Source organism: Talpa occidentalis, unplaced genomic scaffold (assembly GCF_014898055.3).
Source record: "Talpa occidentalis isolate TD23 unplaced genomic scaffold, MPIMG_talOcc4v2.1 talOcc4.995, whole genome shotgun sequence".
In the NCBI taxonomy this organism is placed as follows: Eukaryota; Metazoa; Chordata; class Mammalia; order Eulipotyphla; family Talpidae; genus Talpa; species Talpa occidentalis.
Genome location: NW_023605411.1, coordinates 1367 through 19523, shown reverse-complemented (window position 1 = coordinate 19523; position 18157 = coordinate 1367). Strand labels below are relative to the sequence as shown.

At 41.3% G+C, this 18157-nt stretch overlaps 1 protein-coding gene and 1 pseudogene across 1 annotated transcript; one reads left to right on the top strand and one right to left on the bottom strand.

The window, feature by feature from the left end:
* Window positions 1-237: 237 nt before the first annotated feature.
* LOC129145230 (transcription factor TFIIIB component B'' homolog) lies at window positions 238-12775 on the bottom strand. The gene is given in 8 exon segments (XM_054691900.1): window positions 238-329; window positions 1690-1764; window positions 1767-1822; window positions 3779-3907; window positions 5724-5783; window positions 6675-6784; window positions 9206-9491; window positions 12524-12775. Coding segments are annotated over 8 exon segments (1020 nt in total). The 5' UTR covers window positions 12736-12775.
* A 3016-nt stretch (window positions 12776-15791) lies between these two features.
* LOC119237520 (small EDRK-rich factor 1-like) lies at window positions 15792-17836 on the top strand (annotated as a pseudogene).
* Window positions 17837-18157: the final 321 nt, after the last annotated feature.

The following is an 18157-nucleotide window of genomic DNA, read 5'->3' as shown; positions in this document are numbered from 1 at the left end:
TTTAAATAAAACAAGGGCAAATAATACATCCAGAGAAATGAAAAACAGAGAATCTTTCATGGCAGATCTGCTGTTGAGACCTACAACGAATGAAATGTATCAAAAGTGGTAAACATGTGGCCAAATATGAAAAATTACTTTTTTTCCTATTCCCTTACAAGACAGAAGACTCTTTATGCTAAAAACAAAAAACAAAACAAAAAAACAACACCATAAATGAAATGGGTCTATTTTACCTTAATTTTCTATTCTTGCTATGAGGAAAAGTTGTCCAATCATAGAAAAGTCAGTTCCTACCATGCTGATGGCTAAAAAGAACATATCAGTTTCTGTAAAACAAAAGATTTAGAATTACTGAAAATTAATCTCCTCAATAATTAAAACAAAAAATCTTAAGTATATATTGTGATTTAAATACAGCAAAGCTCTCCTCCCTGCCCACCTATGACTATATATCTCTCTCTTTTTTTCCCTTTCTCCTTCACCAAATAAACCTGTCCTTTTAAAATGCAAAAAAAATAGAAAATAAATGGCAGTACTTAATAGCTTTTTTTTAATTAAAGTCAAGTAAAAATGCTAGTTTAGGGCCTCCCTGGTGGCGCAGGGGTTAAAGACTGTTACCATGCTACTGCCAGCCACTACAGCACAAGTTCGATCCCTAGCCATGGCGCAGAAGACCTCTCTTGTCTCTCCCGCTGGTCCCCTCAGTAGCGTATTTCAGTACATCTACCTGTTTCCCCCCACCATAAATCCTCTCACTTCCCCCTTCCCCGACTTACACCCTACTTCTTGTATGCATAAATAAATACATCTTTAAAAAAAAAAAGCTAGTATAAAGATATGTCTATGATCATATATACATAGTTGTATATACACATAGTTGTATTTCAATTTTATTGCAAAGAACCTCATGTATCAAAAAATAGCTCCTTAAATTTGTATACAGAAATGTGGGATAAGATGGACATGTTCTTATTAAAGCAGTTGAAATTTTTTTAAAGATTTATTTATTTATGCGTACAAATCTGGGTGCAGCACAAAATAGGCCTTCAGGAATCTCAGGTTTGGCTTTTTTTCCTGATCTAGGCCAGAGGTGTAGGGTGAGGGCATTCACCAGAGACAGAGTGGGGAGCAGAACAGAGAGACAGCTCCCTGGCCAGGGATCTCCATGTGGGTTAGCTCCCTGGTTGCGATCAACTCATGCAGCAGTGGCTGGCAATAGCTTGATAGTGCTGACACTTTAACCTCTGCACTACTGGGGAAGACCCAGTTGAAATTTTTTTAAAAAAGACATCCTGCCTAACTGGTCTCATTCAAAGTGGCCTAAAGAAAACTGTCAGTAATAGCCAGTGCAATGTTACACTGTGTAAGAAACAAGGATATGCTAAGTAATATGTAAAAAATAAATAAAATCTTCAAAAATATAGTATTGGGTCTCCCTAGTGGCCTAGAGGTTAAGTCTCAGTGCTATCATCACTGCAGCCCAAGATCGATCCTGACATAGGCACAGCAGACCTCTCCTGTCTTACCTGCTGCTTACCTCAGCAGTGTATTTCAGTAATCCACTTGTTCTGTTCCCCACTCTGTTTCACCCACTTTGGCCTATACCCAGTTTTTCTACGCATAAATAAATAAGTCTTAAAAAATAAAGTAATAAACTCAAATAAATAAATAAATAAAATGAGTTACCTTTATTTGACCATGGTTTAGAGTAATAGTTTTTCCTAAAGCTGGAATATGTAGTTGTAGAGCCACGCTCAAATATGGGTCATTCTCCTCAACAACACAAGGGCCTTTTGTTCTTAAAACTTCTACAGTTAAACTGAAAGAAACACATTTTCAAACAGATCCACACTAAAAACAAGTAATGAAACAAATAGCAAATGAAATCCAAACAATTACATTTTGAAATCTGCCATGGCAGTCACTTCAAAAGTACAATAATAATTATTAGAAGTATGCATACTTTGAAAGAATCTGCCAATTTAACTTAAAATGTGATTGCTAAGGGATAAAATAAATGTCAACTTATTTTTAGAATTCTAAGCAGCAATATTGAAATTTATAAAATCTCTGGGTCACCTAAAAAACTGCCTTATTGCGTTCTGCATGTTTCCCATATTTAATATGTATCAGTAAGAGGGCCTCCCCGGTGGCGCAGCGGTTGAGCGCTGGGTTGCGAAGCTGTCCGTGGCCACTGCGGCGCCGGTTCAATCCCCGGCTACTCCCCGGCTACCAGAGGAGGGTCCCACATGGCGCACAGACCTCTCCTGCCCCCGCTGCTCCCCTCAGCAATGTACTTAGGTCCCTCTGCCTGCTCTGCTCCCCGCTCTGGCTCTGGTGAATTCTCTCACTCTCCCGCGCTTCTGACTGTATGTATAAACAAACAAACAAACAAATAAAACATGCCTCTATAAAAAAATAAATAAATAAATAAATATGTATCAGTAAGAAATGTTTAGCATTCATGAACACAAAGTAAATATGATTTTAACTATTTAATGACCAGTAAATCATCATCACAAATTAAAGGAAAACAACGTGCAATACTATTAATAGTACTTGTTTATTATAATAAAATTTAAATGCGTAAGGTGATTTTTTAATTAAAGTAAGAAAATTTCCATCACTTTTCAAAATTTATTACTACTAATTTATTTCCTATTTCTTTTTAAAAATATACGTTGGGGGCCTCCCTTGGTGGCGCAGCGCTTGAGCGCTGGGCTGCGAAGCTGCCCGCAGCCTCTGCAGCGCCGGTTCGATCCCCGGCCACCAGCGAGAGTCCCACATGGCGCGCAGACCTCTCCTGCTGCGCCCGCTGCTCCCCTCAGCAGTGTATTTTGTAGGTCTGCCTGTTCTGTTCCCCGCTCTGGCTCTGGTGAATTCTCTCACCCTCCCACACTTCTGACTGTACTCAGTACTTGTGTAAATAAATAAACTTTTTTTTTTAATAGAGGCATGTTTTATTTATTTATTTATTTGTTTGTTTTGTTTTCATTTATACATGCACTGGGTACAATCAGAAGCACGGGAGGGTGAGAGAATTCACCAGAGCCAGAGCGGGAGCAGAGCAGGCAGAAGGACTGAAGTACACTGCTGAGGGGAGCAGCGGGCGGCAGGAGAGGTCTGTGCGCCATGTGGGACCCTCCTCCGGTGGCAGGGGAGCAGCCGGGATCGAACTGGCGCCACAGAGGCTGCGGCCAGCTTCGCAACCCAGCGCTCAACCAATGCGCCACCGGGGAGGCCCTGTAAATAAATAAATTAAAAAAAAAAAATTGGAAAAAAAGAAAATATATGTTGGGGCCTCCCAGGTGGTACAAGGGGTTAAGTCTCAGCACTATCAAGCTATTGCCAGCCACTGCAGCATGAGTTCAATCCTCGGTCAGGGAGATAACCCACCTGGCACAGCAGACCTCCCGTCTCACCTGCTGCTCCCCTCAGCAGTGTATTTCAGGGGATCCGCCTGTTCTGCTCTCTCCCCACTCTGTCTCTGGTGAATCCTCAAACACCCCCCAATTCCCCTCCCAGCACTTCTGGCCTACACCCCAGTTCTTATATGCATAAATAAATAAATTAAACCTTAAAAAAATAAACTTTGGGAAGACACCTAATTTCACAATAGCAAATTTTAGAAATTTAGTATTATAACTGAGAATTAAACCTGGTACGTTTGATGCAAAAATAACGTCAAAGTCTAAGAAAGAATGAAAGAAAACTTCTCTCATTAAACATAGCACATTTGTTTACTCATGAAACCACAATCTCTTTTTTAACTTACCTTTCTTCATCCAAAATAATAGAACCATCTTCAGCCACTTTAACTCGAGGAACCAGCAATGGGCCATCATCTGTTTCTTCTTCTATTTCTTCATTATCTTCAGCATCAGGAGTACTTTTATTTTCTTGTCTAAAAAATGTGAAGAATGTTATTTCACATACAGATGAGAAGTGTTTCCTGAATAATATGAACTACTGAATAAATTATTGCAAATTCAACCTTCCAGGTATCTTGAACTTTCCCTATAACCTAACAGAGAATATTATGTATTGCTAAAGACATAGTTATAATATTTTCTCAAATATTATTCATAGCACCTAGTAACAAAAAGCCTTTACTCTCTTCGAAAATAAAGAGAAATGCTCATCTTCTCTAATACAGTAGCAGAGTAAGCCATTCAAGTATTGTAGAATTATCAAAAATAATCCTTACAGTAAATAGCATTACTTTCCATATAATTTTAGTAACTCTTCAGAGCCAACACTTCTAGGTTAGTTTTTTCATATCCAGTTGAGGCTCAGAAAAGAAAATCTTCGCTCTAATTTACAAAACAGTAAGGGTAGACCAAGAAGTCAGTTTTTCAAATGACTCCAAATCTCATATACCTTCCATTTGGCTACATTGTCACCTTAAGGTTTTATTAAAGCAAACATAGCCTATAATATATAACCTATTTATAATATATATAAATATATATAACCTATTTTTAAAACTTAGGAGTTCTATTTTAAGCTATCAGAGTCCTAGGCAAAACAAGTAGCCAGTACCCTTGAAGTGATAATCAGAAAATCCCAATGTTTCTGCTAATTTCCCACAATATCTCTACCTTGAATTACAAGGATACAATAACTTTCTAAATGGTCTCTTGAAGAGATTTCTTGGGAAGAAAGTAACATATGACAGTGCAATTGGAAAGCAACAGGGGTTTGCACAAAAAAATAGGCTAAGAGGGGCCTCCCTGGTGGTGTAAGGGGTTAAGCACTGCACTATGAAGCAATCTTCAGACTCTGCAGCACAAGTTCGATCCCCGGCTGGCCAGGGAGCAACCCACATGGCGCAGCAGAGCTCTCCTATCTCGCCTGCTGCTCCCCTCAGCAGTGTATTTCAGTCTGCCTGTTCTGTTCCCTACTCTGTCTCTGGTGAATCCTCTCACCCCCTACATCTCTGGCCTGTACCCCAGCTTTTGTGCATAAATAAATAAATCTTTAAAAAAAAAAAAAAAGCTAAGAGTGACATCAAAACTATACCCACAGTGTGAACAAAAAGCTAAAAAAGGAAAAGGAGGGACCTCCCTGGTGGCGCAAGGGGTTAAGTCACAGCACTATGAAGCTACCTGCAGCCACTACAGCAGGAGTTCGATCCCCAGCCAGGGAGGTGACCCACAAGGCGCAGCAGACCTCTCCTGTCTCACCCACTGCTCCCCTCAGCAGTGTATTTCAGTCAACCTGCCTGTTCTATTCCGCACTCTGTCTCTGGTGATTCCTCTCACCCTCCCACACCTCTGGCCTGTACCCCAGTTTTTGTATGTATAAATAAATAAATCTTTAAAAAAAAAAAAAGAAAAAGGGAAAGAAGGAAAAAGAAAATATATGCATGTTTGCCTGAACAGATAATGACTAGAACTAGAATCAGAATGATACATTTAAAATTGATTACATTTGTTGCCTCCAGGGAGGGAACTAGGTGGCAGAAATACAAGGATGGAAGACTTTTACCTGTATACACTTTTCATCCTTTTGAATTTTGTAATATGTAAACATAGAGTATTAATATAAAACAAAATTACTTTCAATTCTTAAAGCTTTAACTTAAAATCACTAACACTGGCCATTCATATACGTACTACGCAAATAACATAAGGCTTTCATTTTTATTTAAATCTGATAGTAACTTATTCTTGCGATTCTATTTAAGCAGATTGATTCAAAAAGAATGAGATACTTACTCTCTTGTCTGGACTGGTGGCAATGATTTTTCAGTTTTCTTTTCTTGCTCTAGGGAAGAACTATTAAACACAAAGAACAGAATACTTTTTAACAATTAATTTACATCTTGTCAATTATATCTGTACGCAAAAATCAAATTATTTTAACTTTCCTTTAAATAATTATATATACCATAATACTACTATTAATGATGATATGGCACAACTGTCAATTTTTCAGTCAAAAATTTTCATCATCAAATACAATAATTCATCAGGCCTTAAGTAGGGCCTTTAATTCTTCTTTCTTATTCCTCAGTGATGGGGAGGTCCCAGTCCTGAGGCATGAAGCAACCTATGTGGCTTGTCTCCAACTCCCAACTGGCAAACACTCCAAAACTTAGAGTCTGGAACTTCTTTCAACTAGGTCAAAAAACCTGGTAAATCAGAAACAGGCTACACTGGTGATATGCCACTACTTTCTACTTCTACATCCACCAGCTAAACCATCCACACACAGCTATGAGGTTTAGTAAAAACCCTCTGCCTCCACAGGCTAACTCTGATTAAAGTAGCTTTGTTCTTGGAGAATCTGGTAATCAAATTGCCTCTATTTAATCAGGAGATAGGGCATATAAAAATATATCACCCTTCTAGATCAGATCAGGTCACAGAGTATAAAAAATAGAAATCACAATCTTTATTACAAAAAAGTTGTTTAGCTATTTTACTTAGTCTTAGTATACAAAAGGAAATTTATTTTTAGTCTTCGCAGTAAAGGGCATCATTTACCACCCCAAGAAAGAAGCTACTTGAAATACCACTAATTTTTGTTATAAAATTCTATCTTAAAAACGGTCATAAGTGTTACAAATTTTGTCCACATGCTTTTGGAAAACATGAACCACCACTCCAAATGTGATAATTAAATCACAACATACTCAAAGTATAACAGGAATAAAGTTTACTTACGTCATTGGGTTGTTATCTGGCAGGTAATATATGAAGTCTCTCATAGTCATTTTTGTACGATCTGGTGGTCTCTGACTTTCATTTATTACATACTTGTTTTTCCATTGCTTCTAGATATACAAACACACACAGACCCACTTCTATAAATATATAAGAATTTCAGATGTATTATATTCAAGTACACACTGTTATATTCAGTGTCAAGTCCTAATATTATTCATATCATAATGAAGCCTACTATCAGGAAAAAATTTATAAACTGAATATTAAAATTAGGGCCTCCCGGTGGCGCAGCGGTTGAGTGCTGGGCTGCAAAGCTGCCTGCAGCCTCTGCAGCGCCGGTTAGATCCCCGGCCACCGGCGAGGGTCCCACATGGCACGCAGACCTCTCCTGCCGCGCCTGCTGCTCCCCTCAGCAGTGTGCTTCATCAGTCTGACTCTTCTGCTCCCCACTCCTGCTCTGGTGAATTCTCTCACCCTCCCGTGCTTCTGACTGTACCCAGTGCTTGTATAAATAAATAAATAAATCTTTTAAAAATTAAAAAAAAAAAAAAAGATCGGGCTATCAAGCTACTGCCAGCCACTACCATATGAGTTCGATCCCCAGACAGCCAGGGAGCAACCCATATGGCTCAGCAGACCTCTCCTGTCTCTCCCGCTACTCCCCTCAGCAGTGTATTTCAGTACATCTGTCTGTTCTGCTCCCCACTCTGTCTCTGGTGAATCCTCTCACCTCCTGCACCTCTGGCTTACACCCTAGTTCTTGGATGCATAAATAAATAAATATTTTTTAAAATTGCCCAAGGTCACACAGTAAGGATAAATCCAAGATTCAAAGCTTACGCATCAAACAACAGAGCTTGCATTCATTACTACTGTTACACTGCTTTCTCAGAAAAATAACCCTCAAAATTAAAAAGAACATGGACTACCTACATACATGCAAATTTTTCCCATTTATAATTTTCCACATTCTCAATTTAGGAAAAATAACCAATTCATTTTATTCAGCTACATTTGTCATAATTTAAATGACTAATTCATGTCAACTGAACATCTTCATGAAAAATCAGATGTTTATTTTATAAATATGCTTGTATGTGTATCTGTGTGTATGTGTATAAAACTCTATTTGTGGGGCCTCCCTGGTAGTGCAGCAGTTGAGCGCTGGGTTTCGAAGCTGTCCGCAGCCTCTGCAGCGCCGGTTTGATCCCCCGCCGGGCGAGGGTCCCACATGGCGCACAGACCTCTCCTCCCGCCCGCTGCTCCCCTCAGCAGTGTACTTCATCAGTCTGCCTGCTCTGCTCTCCGCTCTGACTGTGGTGAATTCTCACCCTCCCGCACTTCTGACTGTATCCAGTGCTTGTATAAAAATAATCTTTAAAAAAAAAAAAAAACTCTATTTGTGGGGACTTCCCTGGTGATGCAGGGATTAAAGTCTCAGCACTGTCAAGCTATCACCAGCCACTGTGGCATGAGTTCAATCCCTGGCCAGGGAGCTAGCCCACATGATGCAGCAGATCTCTCTAATCTCACCCACTGCTCCCCTCAGCAGTGTATTTCAGTAGATCTGCCTGTTCTGCCCCTCACTGTGTCTCTGGTGAATCCACCCCTCCCCCCCCACCTCTGGCTTACACCTTAGTTTCTGTATGCATAAATAAATAAAAATAAATCTTTAAAAAATAAAACTCTATTTGTGGCCTCATCCAAATACAATGAAAAATATAGCAAGAAAAAAATTGCTTAAGTCCAAAAAAAAGCTGATTAAGTGCTTCTTAATCAATCAGTAAAAAAAGGAATATTCTGGGGCCTCCCTGGTGGAGCAATGTGTTAAGCACCACACAATGATGCAATCCAAAGCCTCTGCAGCATGAGTTCAATTCCCAGCCCACCAGGGAGCAACCCACATGGCAAAGCAGACCTCTCCTGTCTCACCCGCTGCTCCCCTCAGCAGTGTATTTCAGTCAGTCTGCCTGTTCTGTTTCCCACTCTGTATCCAGTGAATCCTCTCACCCCCCGCATCTCTGGCTTGTGCCCCAGCTCTTGTATGCATAAATAAATCTTTAAAAAAATAAAATAAATTAAAAAAATAAAAAATAAAAAAGGAATATTCTCATTATATCAAGATGTTATTTGGTATTGTTCCTCATCAAAATCTGCAGATGGGCCTCCCTGATGGCACAAGGGGTTAACTCTCAGCACTATGAAGCTACAGGCAGCCACTGAGCATGAGTTCGATGCCCGGCCAGGGAGCCAACCCACATGGTGCAACAGACCTCTCCTGTCTCACCCGCTGCTCCCTTCAGTAGTGTACTTCAGTCAGTCTGCCTGTTCTGCTCCCCACTCTATCTCTTGAGAATCCTCTTACCTCTCTGCACCTCTGCCTATACCCCAGCTCTTGTATGCAGAAATAAAGAAATCTTTGGGGAAAAAAATACTACAAATGCTTACTTTTCCTTCAATGATGTCTGACCACTATGAAAACAGAAATATAGCAGGCAACAGTCAATATTCTGAATTTTTTCCCTTACCTTTTCTTTTCTCAACTCTTCCTTTAACATTTCTCTCAGTTTCTGGGCTTTATATATTCGATATCTGTCGGAACATGGCTGTTTCTCTTTGGGTGGAATGGAATTAGGCTGTATAGCTTCTTGATTAACTGTAGGTAAGGGATGAGGTTCTGAAGGAATGCTGACATTAGGCTTAACCGAATTAGAAGTACTTGATACTCGCTTTTTTCTCTGTGAAACAGTAGTGGAAGATTTACTGGATTCTTCAACATCACTCTCATCATCAGTCCTTTTATCACTGTTGAAACTAAAAAAGAAAAAATTAAGACCTTCTTTTAAATATTCTAGTTTTTTTTTTAATTTTATTTTTATATTCCCCATACAATTGCAACCCCCTTATTTTGACCCCAATCCCTCCTTTTCCCACCCCGCACCCCCCACAGTGTGTCTCTGGTTCATAGTTGTTTGTTGATTTTGATTTTTTCTTTCTTATAGTTATTCTTTTTCCTGGTCCCTTATTAAATATTCTAGTTTTAAAAACTAGCCTGGTAAAAATCCAAAATAGTAATCTCATTTTAAAATTCAACAGAGAGATGTTAATTATGGCAGAGGTTGAAATAAAAATTATGTTTGATAGATCTTTTCAACAAATATCTAAATCCTCATGAAGATAGTATATCTTTTTCAAATTTGAAATCCCTAAGCACATTAGAGTCCATAATTTAATGCTCATACTTTTCCCTCAAAAAAAAAGCCCAGGTAAGTGGGGGAAAACGGTTAAGTCGCAGCACTATGAAGCTATTGGTGGCCACTGCAGCACAAGTTCAATCCCCGGCCAGGGAGGTGACACACATGGCGCAGCAGACCTCTCTTGATGCGTCTGCTGCTCCCCTCAGCAGTGTATTTCAGTAGACCTGCCTGTTCTGCTTCCCACTCTGTCTCTGGTGAATCCTCTCACCCCCTGGACCTCTGGCCTACACCCCAGCTCTTGATGCGTAAATAAATAAATCTTTAAAAAAAAAAATGCCCACCCTAAATTACAAAACAAAGCTTAGTATAATCTGAATTACCAAATAACTTCATTTTTTTAAATTAAGTTCACAAGCTACACTAACATCCCTCTAAACTGATGCAAAGTATTGACATTTTGTTTGAATTATCAACCTGAGATTAGCTAAGCCAGAATACAGAAAACTTCTAATCTCTGAATTTTTGTATTGCAGTATTTGAAGATGTACATTGGCGACATTAATTAAACCAAATTATGTTTGAGGCAAAAATCACTTATATTTGTCAAAAGTGATCAATCAGTCCAAGTTACACATATGATATAATTCAAATTGCACATAAATATTTCAGGAATGACCTGAGGCAAATTAAAAAGATAGGAAGTGTAAGTCAAGAACTAAAAGCTGGGACTCCATGGTGGCCTATGGGTTAAGTCTCAGTGCTATCACTGTTAAGGGAGCTAACCCACTTATGGCACAGCAGAGCTCTCCTGTCTGGCCCACTGCTACCCTTAGCAGTGTATTTCAGTAAATTGGCCTGTTCTGCTCCCCACTCTGTCTCTGGAAAATCAATCCTCTCCCCCCCAGCACCTTTGACCTACACCCTAGTTCTTCTAAGGGGAAAAAAAAAAAAAAAAAAGCTAAACTAAAAGCAATCTACCTTTTTCCAAATACTATGATTAGTTTTATGTGAAAGTGGAAAATGTCTAAAATCTGTAAGAATAACTTTTCCAAAAAGCCTCCAGTTGAAAGTCTTATCTCGGTCCTTCTAGTAATGTGATACATGCCCACTTACATTTCACCCAATTATACTGTGTAAGGACCATACCCTTAGATTTTTACAGCTAGCAAAGACCCAAAATAAAGAAAAATAAAGTATACTCCTTCAATATCAGCTGTAAAAAAACAATTACATATTCTCTAGTCTTAAATGTGTCAAGACTATATACTGAACAATGTATTAAATTATTAATCATCATGTATTCATAAGCAGTGTGGGAAAAATTTTGAAACAAATTCATGTAGGAAACTTGGAAATGACTAAGCATCACCAAGATATCAAAATAAAACCCTCCAGGGCCTCCCCGGTGGCGCAGCGGTTGAGCGCTGGGTTGCGAAGCTGCCCGCAGCCTCTGCAGCACCGGTTCGATCCCCGGCTGCTCCCCGGCCACTGGAGGAGGGTCCCACATGGCGCGTAGACCTCTCCTGCCGCCTGCTGCTCCCCTCAGCAGTGTACTTCGGTCCTTCTGCCTGCTCTGCTCCCCGCTCTGGCTCTGGTGAATTCTCTCACCCTCCCGTGCTTCTGACTGTACCCAGTGCTTGTATAAATAAATAAATAAATAAATAAATAAATAAATAAATAAATAAATAAATAAATCTTTAAAAAAAAAAAACACTATATAAAAAATAAAACCCTCCAACAAGGACCAGTTCAAGTCAACAGAGGAAGCTGAACCAAAATGAAAGGAATAAGACTTTAACCTCCTGTGCCAGCATAAAAAGGATGTGTACCAGTTTAATGCCATTACATAGGACTGATTTTTTATTGGTTTCCTTACATACAAAGTATACAAGAAATAGAAGCTATAATCAGCCCAACACATCTTTGCTCCATCACCTTATTTTCATCAAGTAACATTTTGTAGGCAACCACAAAACACTATGCCAAGAACACCTAACCCGTCTGCCAAAACATGGGAAAGACAGTTTATATCAGTTATCTCTGATCTTCATGATAACGCTCCAAAGCAGGTAATGTAATCTCTATACCACAAATAAGCATATTCTGCTCGGACCAAACCTATCAATTGTTAAATTTAGGCGAATACTGAATCAAATGTGGTACATGAGACACATGCTTTTCTTTCAGAAAACAAGGTCATCATAGCTAAATCAAAGGATGTACCCAGCCAGATGTCCTTCCGTTGTCGTAAATCACCAAGATCAAAGTAACGCCGGACTTCTTTAAAAATAAATGTTTGAAAATTTTAAAATTACTTACTCCGCAAAGTGTCCATAAAAATGAAAACTATGGTAAACTAAATTTTCTAATTACTACCAGGTGTACGTATTCTTCACTTCGAGACTGTTACACCTGAATTCCTTCCACCAGCCCTCGAAGACTTGGTCCCCTCCCCGAGAATCTATAAACTGTAACAAAATTCACATTTGCCACATCCTGTGGTCAGAGGGACAAATTGCAGTGTGAATTGAATTCATGGGACTTAGTGACAGCAAGAAAGTACGGTAAAGTTCATTTGCTCAGCTTCCAGGTGATAAGCCCGGAGAGGCGAGGAAGAGACGAAAACGTTCCCCCTCTGCAAGCACTCACCTATTGCCGGGTGTCTTTTCTTGGGGTTCCGCTCCCCCGAAATCCACTGGGGGCACATCTGTAGATTCCGCTGGCTTTGGAGCAGAGGCTACGGAAGGCTCTGGCGGCCTGGAAGTCTCTGGTCCACGCTGGGGATTGGGGGCGGTGGAGCCCCTAGAGCCTACGCCAGGCCTGACATTCGGCTTCACGCTAAGGCGTGCCCTACGGAACATGGCGGAGCCAGGGGGCCCGGGGAGGCGGCCCTACAGCCGCTCTCAGCCCGAGCCCGGCCACTGCCCCAAGAGAGAGTACGAACTACGCCCTTCCCACAAAGCCAAACCACCAGCCCAGCGGGCAGCTACCGCAATTTCGCGCCCCCACCACCTCCTCCTTCCTCCCGCCGCCGCCTCTTCTTCATGACCCTGCTACTGTAATAGCTAAATTTCCCCCCCCACACCTTGCTCCCCCGCCCTCGGAGAGCGCCGGAACTTAACGTCATCAGTCGGCGCCGTGAATTTACGTAAGACGCACAGAGCCCGGAGCCATGGCAACTGTCAAGCTACCTGACCTGAGTTACTTGTGAACCGGAAACTGAGAGTCAAAGGGATGTGCTGCTACCTTCACCAGCGTCCTGAGGACTTGAAAAGTGGCGGAAGGAGGTAGTGAAGCCCTCTGCCCAAACCTTTACGGGAACTATTAAAATCGCTGACGATTCGGTTTTTAGAGGGTCTTGTGGAGCAGTGCGTGTTCACTACCACATCCCTAGGGCTTAGAAATTCTAAATTAAGTAAAATGTAGATTGGAAATTCAGATGTGAAGAAATTACTAATTACCACCTATAAGGGGAACTGGATTCTGGGAAGCATGTCGTGGGAGGTAAACCGTTTACAGCATATCCTTGTGCACTCTCTGCAGGCGAATTTATCACCTATTCAAAAATTATTATAGTTAAAACTAATGTGATTATACTTAATCTGCTTCACGGGGTAACAATAGAACAATAAACAGGGTGTTCTGGGTTGGAGAGAGTAAAACAACAAATGGACAAGACAAATTATGTAAAATGCCATGAAAGTTAAAGGGAAATATGATAGAGATTAATGAGACTGATGGGGTGGTTAGGAAAGGTCTCTATGGCCAGAGGAGAAATGGCCAGAAGTTAGGTTGGCTCTAGAAAGTATGAGTCAGTGCTTGAAACTTCCAATACAAATCTCCTGACTCAGGATAACAAAAATGGCTGACTTCCTTTTTGGAGAAGATTCTACAAAACATCCAGCTACATTAATATCAAAATGTCAAAGGAATAAATCCTGAACGGATTTCAGAGATTGTCAGGTTATACATACAAAGATAGACAGAAAGGAGGCAAGTGCTTTTTAGAGTAGGAAGGCAAGGTTGAAAGTGCAGAAGACTTTTTTTAATAAGGTGGGGGTGGGTGGAGCTCTGTAGGTTCTATGGGCCTCAGATACACCTAAAGAAGCTCAGGAACTCACCAGAGAACATTTTGCCAAAGATGTGACAGGAATCTTGGCACTACTGCCAAGACCACATAACTCTGAGCAGCATGTACACAGGTATAAACTGAAGACACAGGTCTTTTCCCAAGTACTCTGTTTCACCCAAGAGTGGCATTCCCATTATTTCATAGGTAAGGAAGTCAACAATGACTAAGATTTAATTTCTAGTTTCCCATTAGTAAAGGGTGGGACAAGTCAAAGCTAATTTTATTATTATAGTCATTCATTTCATACCCAAGTTGGTGAAGTAATTTTTTTGTGTGAAGCAAATTCTTAATATCACAATAATTTTTAAAAGATTTATTTGATTTATTTATGCATATAAGAGCTGGGGTGTAAGCCAGAGGTGCAGGGGGGTGAGAGGATTCACCAGAGACAGAGTGGGGAGCAGAACAGGTGGATCTACTGAAATACACTGCTGAGGGGTGCAGCAGGGGAGACAGGGGAGGTCTGCTGTGCCACATGGGTTAGCTCCCTGGCCAAGGATCAAACTCATGCTGCAGTGGCTGCTGATAGCTTGGTAGTGCCAAGACTTAACCCCTTGCACTGCCAGGGAGGCCCCTCCTCACAGCAATTTTTTTTTTAATTTTTTTTAATAGAGGCATGTTTTATTTATTGTTTGTTTGTTTGGTTTGTTTATACATGCACTGGGTACAGTCAGAAGCGCGGGTGGGTGAGAGAATTCACCAGAGCCAGAGCGAGGAGCAGAGCAGGCAGAAGGACCTAAGTACACTGCTGAGGGGAGCAGCGGGCGGCAGGAGAGGTCTGCGCGCCATGTGGGACCCTCCTCCAGTGGCCTGGGAGCAGCCAGGGATCGAACTGGCGCAGCAGAGGCCGCGGGCAGCTTCGCAACCCAGCGCTCAACCACTGCGCCACTGGGAAGGCCCCTCACAGCAATTTTTAAAGTCTCCCATTTTCTCAAATACATACAGCCAACCTGTCTTGTGTATTCAGTGTATCCCTGTAACTCAAAAACTATATTTTCAACTGCAAAGAAAAATTGATGATCTCTTTTTATCTATAAAGAGTACCACTGGCCAGAAAGTCATTCTTTCCTCCAGGCTCAAGTTACTCCAGAAGAGGATCCCTAAATGGAAACAGACACGTGGTCTGTAAGCAACAGTGTGGAAACTGTTGAAGGGATAATGACATTAATAGCTACCGTACTGAATGCTATTATATGTTGGGTACTTAATACTTCACACATATTAACTCAATTAATGAAGGAGATCCAATTACCTCTCCAGTTGGCTGTTAAGGGATCTTAAATGGAATGAAATAACATGTTCATGGTAGAGCTTGTAAAGCTGGACTTCCAACCCAGACATTGCATCTCCAGCTCCTTCAGTCTTCACCACTTTCTCCTACCTTCTCTAAAACAGGCTTTTTTTTTATTAGTAATAATTGTTGAGGTTTATCATCTATACTTGGAGTCCATTATATTATGTCTTTACCAAAAAAAAAAAAAAAAAAAAAGTGGGTTGACCAAAGCCCCAAGGAGAGGTACACGGCGAGGGAAATACACCTATAGTTGTCTCAGACACAGGACCGGTTTCTGAACTCTACCAAACTTGCGAAGCAGAAGAGGCCCCGGCGGCACGTAATTCCCAGGAGTTGCGGACCCGGGCCCCACTCCTGACCGCCCAGCCCCGGGGCCGCCTGAGCCGCCGCGCACACGCTGCCGCGCTCCCGCCAGCCGCTGCGGTTGCCACGCTCGGTGGGCGGGGCTGAGGCGTCGGGGGCGGGGCGGGCGGGGCGGGGCGGGCGGGGCTCCCGCGCGGGCCCCGCCTTCCCCATCGACTTGGGTGAACCGCCGCTGAGAGTGCGCCGGGGCGGTCGCCTCTCCGAGTCGCTTTCTCCGCTCTCTGTCCCGTCGTCAGCATGGCCCGTGAGTGTGCGGAGGGGCGGGGGGCGCAGCCGGCGAGCACCCCTAGCACAGAGCCTAGCTCCGAGGCGCGGCTGGTGGCAGGCGGAGGTTGGGTCAAGAGGCCCCTGGGTATGGCGCGGCGGGCCAAGTCTTCTAATCCGCGGGGAGAGGGAAGGTTGACTCCGGTCGGGTCTGGAAGGTCTGTCAGGTACCGGCCCCGCTGGTGCGAGTTTACACACTAAAGAGCGTCTTCCCAGGAGGTGTACAAAGACCCGCCCTCGAAGAGGTCCTGGCCTGGGTGCTTCATAACTGGTCCCTAAAGTCGCAAGGCCTAATGATGTGAGGGAGCTCCGGCCGCCTTCTCCCCAGTTCTTTTGTTGGCCCTTGCAGGTAATCCCTCTTAAGCATCTGCACTTGCTCCCTTACAGTGGAATTGTGCGAGGTGTGAGCTCGGTGAATTTTTCTCCACCCACACCCCTCAAAAGCCAGTACTTATTTTGGAATACTGGCTCACATTGACGACCGGAATGTCTGTTTAAGAGATGTGGTATCTATGAACACCTTGACTGGTATGCTGATACTCTTAAGACCTTGAGTGGCTAAGCTGCCTCCCTGTCAGATGAGGAATGCCATCCACTGCTGCACTCTGCTGTTGACTTAACTTTAAAAAAGCAAACTTCACATGCATTTAAATAAGAGTCTTGGGGTGGAATTACTGATGTTTTTGGAGATGGGGAAAGAGCGTAACTGTTTGCCTTTGTAGGTGGAAATCAACGAGAACTTGCTCGTCAGAAAAACATGAAAAATCCCAGGAAATAAGCAAGGGAAAAAGAAAAGAGGATAATCTAACCGCCTCTCAGAGAAAACAAAGGTGAGTGACACTAAAGGAATTCTCAGGTCACTGAAGTTTTCATTTTGGAGAAATGAAAAATAAAGCATTTTTTAGATCCTTTGTAGAACTGGCTCTAAGGATAGCAGTTGAGTAACTGTTGTGTGCAGGCATACTAAATCTGCAGTAACAACATAGGAAAGAGCCTTGATTTTGAAATTAGGCAGGCCTTGATTTTTATGTGGTTGGGGGAAATTATTTAATTCTAAGCCTTTAATTTTTTTTTTAATCTGAAACATGGGAATAATAACAGTTGGTGTGGAGCTCACAGCTTAATCCACAGCCAACGAAACACCTACGTATTGAAAATGATTGGCATTGAATAAATAGCCATTTAATATTTATTTTTAAAATATGGGTTTCATGGGCCATATAGCCCAGGTACTGTAGTTGCAGTTCACAGTTTATATGGCACTTGGAGGTTTATTTGGTATAATCTTCAATCACCTGCTATTTCTTGACTTAGAAGAACCTGATTTGCTTCGTAACAATTATGTCCTAGTCCTAGGTACTAGTTAGGAGATCTATAGTCTTCTTATAGTCCTCCTCTTTCAGGGAAAAAAATTTAAAGAAAAATTAATTTTGTTGACAGTCAAAAATAATTGCCATTATTTCTATATGTAGCCAATGTCAGGTACCTTCCTCCCCCCCACACATTCACATACATATTCCTAAGATCAGCCCTGAGATATATTGCTCTAATTTTAAAAGGAGGTTTTTAGGTTATTTGCCCAAAGGTCATGGTAACAATAGAGATGGTATACAAATTAGACGGCCATAAGAGTCTTTCCATTTTTTTGCCTTCCTGTGCTGTCTCAATCCATGGAAATGGGAAAACAAGAATGTTTATATCTTCTTTAAGTTATTTTCTAATACACTGAGTGGGTTATTTATAGATACAAATGAGAACTTAAAATCAGTTTTTCTTTAACAACTCACAGCCTTTTCCCCCATTATAGGGATTCTGAGATCATGCAACAAAAGCAGAAGGCAGCTAATGAGAAGAAGTGTATGCAAACAAGAGAAAAATGATGACTGGCTATTTGGAAAGCCTGGGTGCTACTGCCTTGGTGTATAATAACCTCTATGATCAAGATTTTGTAGAGTGAACAGTCATCCATAAGTAATACCTTACCCTTATAAAACTATTTTAAACCTCACCTCTTAGCTTGAGTTAGTATGATGTTTCAGAACCATCTTCAAAGAATAAAACACTAACCCATGCATATGACGCATTGGTGAACATTATTTATCAATAGTGAACATTTTTATATTATTAGAGAATGTAATCAGATAATAGAATCTACTATATAAATCTGGAACCTCTGTCACAAACTTTCTTGTCTAATAGAATATAAGCTCCATTTATCTAATCTTGATCT